At 41.5% G+C, this 12,503-nt stretch overlaps 1 protein-coding gene across 5 annotated transcripts in view; it reads left to right on the top strand.

Moving 5' to 3' along the window:
- Positions 1-12,503, top strand: part of ITGBL1 (integrin subunit beta like 1) — a 1,366,350-nt gene that overhangs the window by 377,199 nt on the left and 976,648 nt on the right. The window contains exon 1 of one of the 5 annotated variants that reach the window (XM_087435887.1): positions 5,182-5,845. The exons of the other annotated variants lie outside the window; for them this stretch is intronic. Within the exon in view, the coding sequence (XP_087292013.1) occupies positions 5,788-5,845 (58 nt within the window). The 5' untranslated portion in view covers positions 5,182-5,787. Of the gene's footprint in view, positions 1-5,181; positions 5,846-12,503 lie in introns of those variants that run through there. 5 annotated transcript variants of the gene reach the window in all.

The following is a 12,503-nucleotide window of genomic DNA, read 5'->3' as shown; positions in this document are numbered from 1 at the left end:
AGCTGTGATCCAGAAGCCCATCAATGCAGCTCCTGGATCTTCCTCACCACCACTGATGTGACTGAGCGCCTCTGCAGGGCTCTGCCTCCATCCATCCATGGCTTTCACTTCCTGTCCCGGCTGCAATTTCTCTGCCTTATAACTGAGGACTGTTTGTGGCAGACTGATGCCTATCACTGCCTCGTCAGCCATTCTCTAAGTCATGCTCTCCTTGGAAATTGCCTCATTCCTGGGAGAGGATCTGACTGTCCCATCTCATCTTTTCTCACATAGATGTCTAGTAGATCACTGGATAATCTGAGCTTGGCTACCCTTTAGTCCCGTCAGCCAACACCAGGGATTGGAGGCGGAGTTTACGTGATGCCGTATACTGCCACCTAGGATGACTTGGATAGGAAAAGTAGCAAGACTGAAGTCCACCATGGGAACTTAAATGGATGAGTTCCCACAGATATATGTCGTGATATTTATCACAGTGTTGTTTATGTTAGCAAAATAATTAAAAACTACCGGACTGTCCATCAACAGGAGTTTGATTAAAGAAATTATGGTATTCCATATGGTAGAATATTAATAGGCAGCCATTAAAATTATGATCCAGTTAATGTTTATTAACATGGAAAGTTGCAGTATGAACTATATTGTGACATGAAAAAATAAGGTTAAAAGGATGTGTATAGGATACTATTTTGTTTTAAAAACACAAAGTTGGAAGGTTGACTCTCGGAATAATAGTTCTTTAATTTGAATAGAATCTTCATGTTCTTTTGTTAACATCTGACTTTTTATAATGAACATATATTGCTTACACATTCAGCAGCATGTTTGAAAAACATATCAAGATACAGAAATTGTACTAAATAAAAGTAGCTGAAATGAAAAATATTGGTTATTGAGGAAGAAAACAATGAAAGTAAGACATAGAGACTATGAACTGCAAATAATTACTTTTACCTGTATAACAGAGAGAACAAATTAAAAGCATAAGGGCGTGAACTTAGTAATAAAGCGGTGTTATTACTAAGGAGCAGAAAGGAAAAAAACGCATTTCTTTAATAGAGTGACACTCCAGATTCCTGGTGTCTGGAAGTTGCTCCCTATGGATTTTTTTTTTTTTTTACCTGGAATAACTGGAAAAAAATTGAGAATCACTGAATGGGGTGTCATTAAGTTCGTGACTTTATTTATTTATTTTTTAAAATTTTTTGTTTATTGCAGTAACATTGGTTTATAACATTGTAAAAATTTCAGGTGTACATCATTATACTTCTATTTCTGCATAGATTACATCATGTTCACCACCAAAATACTAATTACAACCCATCACCACACACATGTACCGAATTATCCCTTTCACCCTCCTCCCTCCCCACTTCCCCTCTGGTAACCACCAATCCAATCTCTGTCCCTATGTGTTTGTTTATTGTTGTTATTATCTACTACTTAATGAAGGAAATCATACGGTATTTGACCTTCTCCCTCTGACTTATTTCACTTTGCATTATACCCTCAATGTCCATCCATGTTGTCACAAATGGCTGGATTTCATCATTTCTTATGGCTGAGTAGTATTCCATTGTGTATATATACCACATCTTCTTTATCCATTCGTCCCTTGATGGGCACTTAGGTTGCTTCCAAGTCTTGGCTATTGTGAATAAGGCTGCAATGAACACAGGGGTGCATGTACCTTTACAAATTGGTGTTTTCAAGTTCTTTGGATAAATACCCAGCAGTGGAATAGCTGGATCATATGGTAGTTCTATCGTTGATTTTTTGAGGAATCTCCATACTGTTTTCCATAGTGGCTGCACCAGTTTGCACTCCCACCAGCAGTGTATGAGAATTCCCTTCTCTCCACATCCTCTCCAACACATGCTGTTTCCTGTCTTGTTAATTATAGCCATTCTGACGGGCGTGAGGTGATATCTCATTGTAGTTTTGATTTGCATTTCCCTGATAGTTAATGATTTTTGAACATCTTTTCCTGTGTGTGTTGGCCATCTGTATATCTTCTTTGGAGAAATGTCTGTTCAGGTCTTTTGCCCATTTTTTAATTGGGTTGTTAGTTTTTTTGTTGTTGAGATGCATCAATGTTCATCAGTGATATTGGCCTATAATTTTCTTTTTTTGTGTTGTCCTTGTCTGGTTTTGGTATCAGGGTAATGTCAGCTTCGTAGAATGAGTTAGGGAGCTTCCCCCCTCCTCAATTTTTTGGAAGAGTTTGAGAAGGATAGATATTAAGTCTTCTTTGAATGTTTGGTAGAATTCACCAGGAAAGCCGTCTGGTCCTGGACTTTTATTTTTGGGGAGGTTTGTGATTACTGTTTCAATCTCCTTACTGGTGATTGGTCTATTCAAATTCTCTACTTCTTCTTGATCCAGTTTTGGAAGGTTGTATGATTCTAAGAATTTATCCATTTCTTCCAGATTGTCGAATTGGTTGGCATATAGCTTTTCATAGTATTCTCATAATCTTTTGTATTTCTGAGGTGTCTGTTGTAACCTCTCCTCTTTCATTTCTGATTTTACTTATTTGTGCCTTCTCTCTTTTTTTCTTGGTGAGTCTAGCTAAAGGTTTGTCAATTTTGTTGATCTTTTCAAAGAACCAGCTCTTGGTTTTATTAATTTTTTTGGTCTCTATTTCATTTATTTCTGCTCTGATTTTTATTATTTCCGTTCTTCTACTGATTCTGGGCTTTGTTTGTTCTTCTTTTTCCAGTTCCTTTAGGTGCATTGTTAGATTGTTTATTTGAGATTTTTCTTGTTTGTTGAGATAGGCCTGTATCACTATAAACTTCCCTCTTAGAACTGCTTTTGCTGTATCCCATAAATTCTGGCATGTCGTATTTTCATTTTCATTTGTCTCCAGGTATTTTTTGATTTCTTCTTTGATTTCTTCATTAACCCAGTCGTTGTTCAGTAGCATTTTGTTTAATCTCCACGTATTTGTGGTTTTTCTGATTTTCTTCCTATAGTTGATTTCTAGTTTCATACCATTGTGGTCAGAAAAGATGCTTGGTATTATTTCAATCTTCTTAAATTTATGGAGACTTGTTTTGTGGCCTAATATGTGATCAATCCTGGAGAATGTTCCATATGCATTTGAAAAGAACGTGTATTCTTCGGTTTTTGGATGGAATGCTTTGTATATATCTACTAGGTCCATCTGTTCTAGTGTGTCATTTAAGGCCAATGTTTCCTTATTGATCTTCTGTTTGGATGATCTATCGGTTGGTGTAAGTGGAGTGTTAAAGTCCCCTACTATTATTATGTTACTGTCTATTTCTGTTTTTATGTCTGTTAATAATTGCTTTATATATTTAGGTGCACCTACATTGGGTGCGTAGATATTTACAAGTGTTATATCCTCTTGTTGGATTGTTCTCTTGATCGTTATGTAATGCCCCTCTTTGTCTCTTTTTACAGTTTTTGTTTTAAAGTCTATTTTGTCTGATATGAGTACTGCTACCCCAGCTTTCTTTTCATTGCCATTTGCGTGGAGTATCTTTTTCCATCCCTTCACTTTCAGTTTGTGAGTGTCTTTAGGTCTGAAGTGTGTCTCTTGTATGCAGCATATATATGGGTCTTGTTTTTTTATCCAGTCAGCCACCCTGTGCCTTTTAATTGGAGCATTTAGTCCATTGACGTTTAAAGTAGCTATTGATAAGTATGTACTTACTGCCATTTTTTAATTTTTTTTTTTTCCTCAGTGTTTTAGTAGTCCTTCTCTGTTCCTTTCTCCTTCTATATAGAATTGATGGTCACTTTAGTTTGACCTCTATCTGAAAGCTGTACTCTTTAACTCCCCTCCTCCCTCCTTTTATGTTTTTGATATCATAGCTAACCTCTTTTTTGTGCATTTCTATCCATTACGTTCTTATCATGGAAATAGATAATTTTTCCTATTTGTGGTCTTCTCTTTTCCCCTTAAATCAGTCCCTTTAACATTTCTTGTAGCACTGGTTTCTTGGTGACAAACTCCTTTAATTTTTGCTTGTCTGGGAAATTTTTGATCTGTCCTTCCATTTTGAATGATAACCTTGCTGGGTAGAGTATTCTTGGCTGTAAGTTTTTTCCTTTTAGCACTTTAAATATATTGTGCCATTCTCTTCTAGCCTGTAAGGTTTCTGCTGAGAAGTCAGCTGATAGCCTTATGGGGTTTCCTTTGTATGTAACTTGACATTCTCTTGCAGCTTTTAGGATTCTCTCTTTAATTCTGGACATTTTGATTATGATGTGTCTTGGTGTGGGCCTCTTTGGGTTTATCTTGTTTGGGGCTCTCTGTGCTTCCTGTACCTGGATGTCTGTTTCCTTCCTTAGGTTAGGGAAGTTTTCATCTATTATTTCTTGAAATAGATTCTCTGCCCCCTTGTCTCGCTCTTCTCCTTCCGGGACACCTATAACACGGATGTTAGTGCGCTTGATGTTGTCCCAGAGGTCCCTTAGACTGTCCTCACTCTTTTTAATTCTTTTCTCTTTTACCTGTTCACCTTGGGTAATTTCTTCTAGTCTTTCGTCCAGCTCACAGATCCATTCTTCTGTATCCTCTACTCTGCTTTTGAGTCCCTCTAATGAATTTTTCATTTCCAGTATTGTATTCTTCATTTCTGATTGGTTCTTTTTTATATCTTCCATTTCTTTGTTGACATTCTCACTGAGTTCATCTATTCTTCTTCCCAGATCAGTGAGCATCCTTAACACTCTTAGTTTGAACTCTCTGTCGGGTAGGTTGCTCATTTCTGTTTCACTTAGTTCCTTTTCTGGGGTTTTGTCCTGTTTCCTTACTTGGAATGTATTCTTTTGCCTCCTCATTTTGCCTCTTTTCCTGTGCTTGTGTCTACGTATTAGGTAAGTCAGCTACGTCTCCTGCTTTTGGATAGGTGACCTTATGTAAGTGATGCCTTCGGAGGCTTCCAGTGTGCTTCCCTCAGTTCTCAATGTTCCAGGGGTGACCCCTATGTGCGCTACATGTGTCCTTCTGTTGTGGCCTGTTTGCTCTCCCTGTAGGCACCCAGGGAGGCCGAGTTATGCTCCTGGCCAGCTGTTGTAATGCTCAGCTGCTTGTAGTTGTTGTGGGCCCTTCAGTCTCTTTATCAGGTGTGGGGAGCCCCAGCACAGTTGGCTGCAAGTTCTAATACCACATTTGTGTTGCAGTATTTCTTTTAAGTGAGTAGGCCCCCAGCGTGGCAGGTTGTTAGGCTCAGGCCTTACAATTGCTGTAAGCCTCTAGCCTATTAGGTCTCTTGTCACTTCTCTGAGGATTGCAGCTGGGTGGGGCTGGCCTCAGGCACAGGAGCACCCAATTGTTTCAGGCTTTGGAAGGTGGGGCAAACCCCCTATGTGGGTCTTTGAGAAGCACAAGTCTTCTGCAGCTGACAAGCCCTGCCGCCCACAGGTCCACACACACAGTCAACACAGTCCTACCCCGTGTGAGCACCCCGACCTCCCCAAGCGGAACCAGTCTCTCCACAGAGGGAGCCCCACACACTCCGCCACCACCCCATACTCTCCACCCGCTCCTTGTGCACACCTTGCCCCACTGAAGTCGGCTCAGTTGCCAGGCTGCAGGGAATCCAATCACCAATCTATGCAGGCCCACAAGTTGCCTGAGGGCTTGTTGTTGGGTGGGGCCAGTCTCTAGGGTGGGCTGTCTGCCCTGGCTGAGCTGGATTAAATCGGTGTTCTAGTGGGTGGGGCAGACCCTGGGCTAGCAGGCCTCAGGGAGAACTCCAATGGCGTCTGTGTCAGCACACCCACACCAGGCCACAACAATGGTTGCTGCCAATGTCCCAGTCCCTGGAGAGGTCTCACCACTCACCGAGATGCACTCAGGGCCTATTAGGTGAGTCTCTTTTCACCACAGCACTGTGCACCTTTCTTTCTGGTGACTTTAGGATGCTTTCTGAAACGGGTGAGTTTGCGCGTGGGCCCTTTAAGAGCCAGTTTTAGTTTCTTTGTGAACCGGGTTTTCTGGGGGTACTCCCCAGTGTTTTAGTAGCAGGCAAAGTCAGATATTATGCCGCTGGTCTCGATTGTGCTGGGTCCACAAAATGCCCCCAGCGGGGGTGCTCCCGGCTCAGGGCCCCGCGTCTCCAGGGAGGCTGCGTACCTGTGAGCTGCTCCCGGAGGCCGTGAAGCTGGCGGTTTGTGAAGGCGGCGTTTTTCCTCTCCGGAAGGGAGTCTCTGCCTCTTCCACCTCAGTTAGGATTGTCCGTTGTTGCAGGAGTTCCTCTCATCCAGTTTTCAGTTCTGTCTCAGGGGTAATTTTTCCACGAGTAGTTGTAAATTGGCTGTGTCCACGGGAGGAGGTGAGTTCAGAGTCTGCCTACGCCACCATCTTGACTTCTCAAGTTCGTGACTTTAAGTTTATTGACTCTTAATTTACATACAATTCTAAGAATTTCAATTAGCTGATCTGTGTGTGGTGTTGGAAAATTTTTGCCAAGCAATGTTACTAGTAGTACTTCAAAAAAGATATTCTATTTCAGATGAATTTGGGAAATGCTAGGTGAAATTAAACAATGTTTTTTACTTCGGGACTTCTCAGTCTTTACTAAACTGATGTTCATTTTGAATCTCCAAGAGGGAATATGGAATGCAGTATTTCTCAAAGTTATTTTGACCACTGAATTCTTTTTTCCCACTGGATGTGTATTAGCCTTTCCCAGAACTTGTTGTGTAGAATAACATAGGAGATGCTGCCTTGGGACTTTTTGAATTAGGAATTGGAAGGAAGCAGGATCGCAGAGAAGACTGAGAAACAGAACTAATAGCTGAAACTCCAATGACTTGGGAAAAGACCTCCCACTCCCCCAGAAAAACCCCACAAAACTATAATCTTTTAGGAAGTACAGTAGCAGGTGACTGGTAGGTACCTGTCTCAACTAGAATAAGCTAAATTATGTTCTCTACATTATACTTCTATAAGTAGGAATTATATAATACATTTTAGAAAGTATTAAAACAAATGTTTCAAATACATAGGTACTTTTAAAATATAGTTAGTATTTTTTTAAAAATATTGGTTTACTAATAATTCTGTAGATTTTTAAAAATACTTTTAAGAAACAGTAACTCTCTCACTTGAGGTTTTGAAAAATATTGCAGGGGATAACCCTTGGAGTTTACAATGCTAATTCATATTAGCATTTTAAAGTTGTCGAGAAGTGGTGTAATAAAGAAACCTGTTTCCCAATTTTTCCCAAATCTGTTTTACCATGGGCCACCTTTTATTTTTTTCACATTACTTGTTAATGAGCCCTAAAAGTAGTGTTCCTTGGAATACCTTTGGGAGACACTGCTCTAGATCAGGGGTAAACTACCGTCTACCACTGGCTTTTGTAAATAAAGTTTTATTGGAACGCAGTCACACCCATTCGTTTATGTATTCTCTGTGGCTGCTTTCACACTACCGTGGCAGAGTTGAGTAGTTGTGACAGACACAGTGTGACATGCAAGCCCTAAAATATTCACTATCTGGCCCTATACAGAAGAAGTCTATCCATGCCTCAGTTGTAGGTAGCTGTATGTGCAAATTAATTTTACCCTCTCCTTTGTGTACTCTAGTGCTAATACACGCAATTAAAAAGCTAATATAGGTGTGTGTATATTGTATATATTCTAAAATATTATAAAGCATCAAGTGTTTCAAATAACATCATTTACCAAGAGTGGAGAGAAAGGCCAGCCAAGCTTCTTCGTTATATTTATTGTGTCAAAAACAAAATGCACTGGACAACTGGGAAGATAATTTTATTCAGGCTGTTGAAAGAGGGAGAATGGTTACTAATGAGGAACGACTCAGAGAAAAGGAAGGGCTCAGGTTTTATGGAGGCAGGTACACAAGGGAGTCATCGCATGTCTTTTAGGATTCAGGAGGAAGAGTGGACAGTGAGTCTTGTCTAAGTCCTCTGGCGGGGAGAGTGGCTCTTTGCCTTTAGCTGTTTACTGGACACCGAGAAGTGGAGGATTCTATAACCACTTCTATTTTCTGGGAGCACACGGGCTCAGGGAAAGTTCAACCATGTCAATCGTCAGCAAAATCAATAAATATTATTAAATACCTACTTAGGTATTTTCTGGCACTAAAATGTGGTTGTTTTTGAGGTTCTCTCCAAGGCACCTCTATCTTTTTCTGTATTCCGTCTTGCATCACCTCTCTTGCCTGTATACTTGTCAATACCATTTATGATGAGTCAGTGCTTGTTGAAATAGAGATGGCAATAATGAAGCCTGTACTCTGAATAAGAGCACATATATACACATTCCGCATTTTTTAAAAGGAAAGTGATACCTGTGGAGTAAAGTAACTGAATTGGTTACATATCAGTTTGCCACTGATATACTACTATATGGGATATCATTTTTGCATCTGTAAAATCTTCATAATAAGAATGATTACCATAGGCCTAAATTACTTCTTGAATCAGTAACAGGTAACAGCACAGATCCCACTCAAGACATCAAGGCAGAATAAGACCCTCACTCTTTGAAAGGAGGTTAGTTCCTTTTAGAACATGTACAATTTGATAAATCTGTTTGAATGGCTTAAATGGTAAAAACCAACATCTGATACTATGAACCAGGCACTCTTCTAAACATTTTTATGTTCAACTAAAGTACTTTATAGACAATAACATTCACTCCTTGTAAGTTATAATTCAATGATTTTTAGTAAATTTATAGAGCTGTGCAACTGTCACTACAATTCAGCTTTAGAACATTTCCATCACCCCAAAAGTTCCTTTCTGCCTGTTTGCAGCCAATCTCTGCTCCCACCACCAGCCCCAGGCAACCACTGTAAACATTTTATACTTACTAACTACTTTCGTCCTCACAGCAATCCTATATGCTAGATAGGTTACTATCATTATCTCAGTTTTACTGGTGAAGAAAGTGAGACAATGAGAGCGCACAGGGAGTGGATTCAAACACCGAGCCCAGGCTGTCCGGCCCAGAGACCCCTTAGCCGCCACCACCCTGAGGGTGCATCCGAGTCACCTCAAGGGCTGGTGGGAGCTCCACCCTCAGAATTCCCGATTCCTTAGACTCCTTAAATCTGGTGCGGGGCCTGAAAATCTGCATTTCTAACAAGTTCCCGCCGATGCTGCTAGTCAGGGGACCCTGCTCTGAGAACCACTGGTCTATACAATCTCAAGCATTGTGAGAAATACTCACTCTTGTGATGGGTCTCTTTTGTATGCCTGGTGCAGAGTATACCAAGTATTCTCAACAAGCAAATATTGCTAATTCTCGTACTAGACTCTCGTTTAGTCTCGTAACATATGTAACATGTATGTTACGAGACTAAATTATAAACATAACCACTAAATACCGTCTGAGAAGTGATGTTTCAGTCACCTCGAAGTGGCATTGCTGCTTATTTTGTGTGTATGTGACTTGTCTATCGATTAGTTTGTAATTTTAATTCGAATGAATTAACATCACATGAGTCTGCCATTTCCATTTTTGCCTTTTATTTATTTATTTATTTATTTTTTGTGAGGAGATCAGCCCTGTGCTAACATCTGCCAATCCTCCTCTTTTTTTGCTGAGGAAGACGGCCCCGGGCTAACATCCGTGCCCATCTTCCTCCACTTTATATGGGACGCCGCCACAGCATGGCTGCCAAGCAGTGCGTCGGTGCGCGCCCGGGATCCGAACCAGCGAACCCCGGGCCGCCGCAGCGGAGCGCGCGCACTTAACCGCGTGCGCCACCGGGCCGGCCCCCATTTTTGCCTTTTAAAAAGCAGACAGCTATTCACAACAGCAAGAAGTGAACCTGAACTTTGTTCTGATGCCTCTAGTCACAGGCAAAAATGTAAAGGGTAATTTACCCAAGTAGAAGAAAAAAAGAATAAAAAAAGGAAAGAATGAAAAGAAAGTACTGACTCACTGCAAACAGCTGCAAAATGTTGCCCTTGGGATAGAGGTTAACTCAATTGTGAAATAATGGCCAGAGCTCACACTCTTAATAACTTTTTTTCAGCCCTCGAGAAAGCTCCTCCATTTAATGTGAGATGCTTGGCAGAAGGTGCTGCATTTTAGTGGCTGGCTCAGCAGGAGGCCCGGATTGAAAGCTCTCCGTTTGTACAAACTCATTTGCATTTGTAACGCTTCTATTTTAAATCTCCTCTAAATGTAAATATTTTGGTCTCTTTTTCTCTATTTTTTAAAATAAAAATATTTTAGTGACTATGAGCCTAAATAAAGGCAAATCAAGTGTCTTCTCATCCACCCTGAAAGATCAAGTGGAAACAGTAGATGACTCTCAAGAGTGATGCAGAATTATTACCCATAAAGAAACTGGCAAAGGTCAGTTGGAGGTCACATTTCAGAAGTTTTCTGGAATGCAGGGGAAGAATTACTTAGAAAAGGTTCATTTGCTTGGAGAGGAGGTGGTTCGATATGTTTCTTACAAAAAGCCCACAGTTTTCTGCTCCTCAGTAGGTGCTCAAATAGACTGTCATTTTTCTACACAGCAAAAGACAGTGGAATCAGTAGAAGAGTGTTTGCTGTCTCACACAGTTGAGTGCACGTACGAGCCCTAGAGCTGGCCCACCTCAACTTCTGACCACAAGTGAGGACTCTCTTGGCATTCTGAGACAGCCAGAGGCCTCTTGGATAGACACAGGGTGTAAGTTAACCGCTCTCCTGCACCACCAGCCAGTGCCTAACCAGAGGGGGTGCACCAGAAGTGTCCCTGGTAGAGCCTTCAAGATTCCAACAGACCTTCTGAACATGAGCCCTTTCAGAGCCTTTCTGAGTACAGCTGAGCCCCACACCAAGAGAAGAACCAACCCATTCGAAGGTAGCTTGGTTCTTAAGGCTAATGCTAGCCTTGATCAAACTCTGTGCCCCATCGATGCCACAGCCCCAGTTCTCTCACACACTCAGTGTGACTTGAGAAAACCCTCTTGTGGTCCAGGTTTGGATATATAGAACCAAACAAAATAAAGACTGAAGTATTGGTCATCTATACATTTGCAGATTCCAACCTTCTTGGCACATGAGCATTGCTTGAATATTGCAGAATGTTAACATTCTACCATCTTTTCAGGAAAGATGATGCATTTCAGTCCGGGGCCTGGTGAGTGCTATTCCCCTCCTCCCTAGCCCCCACTTGCTTGCTTTCAGCTTCTCTTTAAAGTAGACTTTAAGATGAGAGTCATCTGTGTCATTCAGATGTAGAGAGCAATGGCAGATACGAAAGCAAACATTTAATATTTCTGAAAATGGAGGAGTAGATAATATGGTGTGTTGCCTAATGCTCCAGCACCCCAGCATCTCCCAGGACATGGTCTTTTCCAGGACTGCATTCAACATTAACTTTCCTATGACATGAATAGGTGGAGATGCCAACCTAAGCAACCTTGACTTTAGATTGGAAATTCCTTCAACACATTACAATGTTACAAATAATTCTAGTCTTGTGCTTGGCCGGCTGGCTTCCTAATGATCCCGTTACAGCCTTGTTCTTTCCCACCTCCTCCACACCTTGACTCATACCATCTCTGTCCAAGGAAGTTCACTGTTTCCTCTACCCTTCTTCAGAATTATTTTACTCCAAGATTTATCTCAAATCCTACCTTCTCCTAAGTCCTCCCTCTCTGAAATTCTGTTGTATTTCATTTTCTCAACACACAGACTCAGAGAAATTTGCTGTTAGGAGTGCCTCAGCTGGGGGCATCCCCCCCCCAACCCAGGGGACATTTGGCAATATCTGGAGACATTTTTGGCTGTCACAACTGGGAGGGGAGTGCTATGACATCTAGTGGGTAGAGGCGAGAGATGCTGCCCTTGAGAAACTCGACCTTCAATGTTTCTAGATTGAGCCTAGATGATGTAAGAATCTTAGATTCTTGTAGTACTTGAAGAGTATATCTTGGATATACTTGAATATATTCAATACTGAGAGGCTCACTACTTCACAAGGCCACCTATTCTGCTGTTGGAGAGCTCTGTTAGAAATTGTTTCCTGGGCTGGCCCCGTGGCTTAGCGGTTAAGTGCGTGTGCTCCGCTACTGGCGGCCCGGGTTTGGATCCCGGGCACGCACCAACGCACCGCTTCTCCGGCCATGCTGAGGCCGCGTCCCACATACAGCAACTAGAAGAATGTGCAACTATGACATACAACTATCTACTGGGGCTTTGGGGGAAAAAAAAAAGGAGGAGGATTGGCAATAGATGTTAGCTCAGAGCCGGTCTTCCTCAGCAAAAAGAGCAGGATTAGCATGGATGTTACCTCAGGGCTGATCTTCCTCACACGCACGCACACACAAAAAAGACTTAAAAAAAAAAAAAAAAAAATTGTTTCCTTATGTTGAGTTGAAATCTGCCTTCCTATAAGCGTCTTCTGTGGCTGGGCCAATAAATGGATTCCTTTCCCTACACGGAGGTGTTTATAGAGAGCTCCCTTGCAGCTCTCACATCTCTCACTAGTCTCCACATTATGCCTCGTCCCACGACTTACCTCTACATGTGCATGTTCCTCAGATGTG

The sequence above is a fragment of the Ceratotherium simum genome, chromosome 10 (assembly GCF_057802395.1).
Source record: "Ceratotherium simum simum isolate JZ-2026a chromosome 10, ASM5780239v1, whole genome shotgun sequence".
NCBI lineage: Eukaryota > Metazoa > Chordata > Mammalia > Perissodactyla > Rhinocerotidae > Ceratotherium > Ceratotherium simum.
The sequence above is the reverse complement of the archived record's forward strand: the minus strand, read 5'-3'. Positions and strand labels throughout refer to the sequence as shown.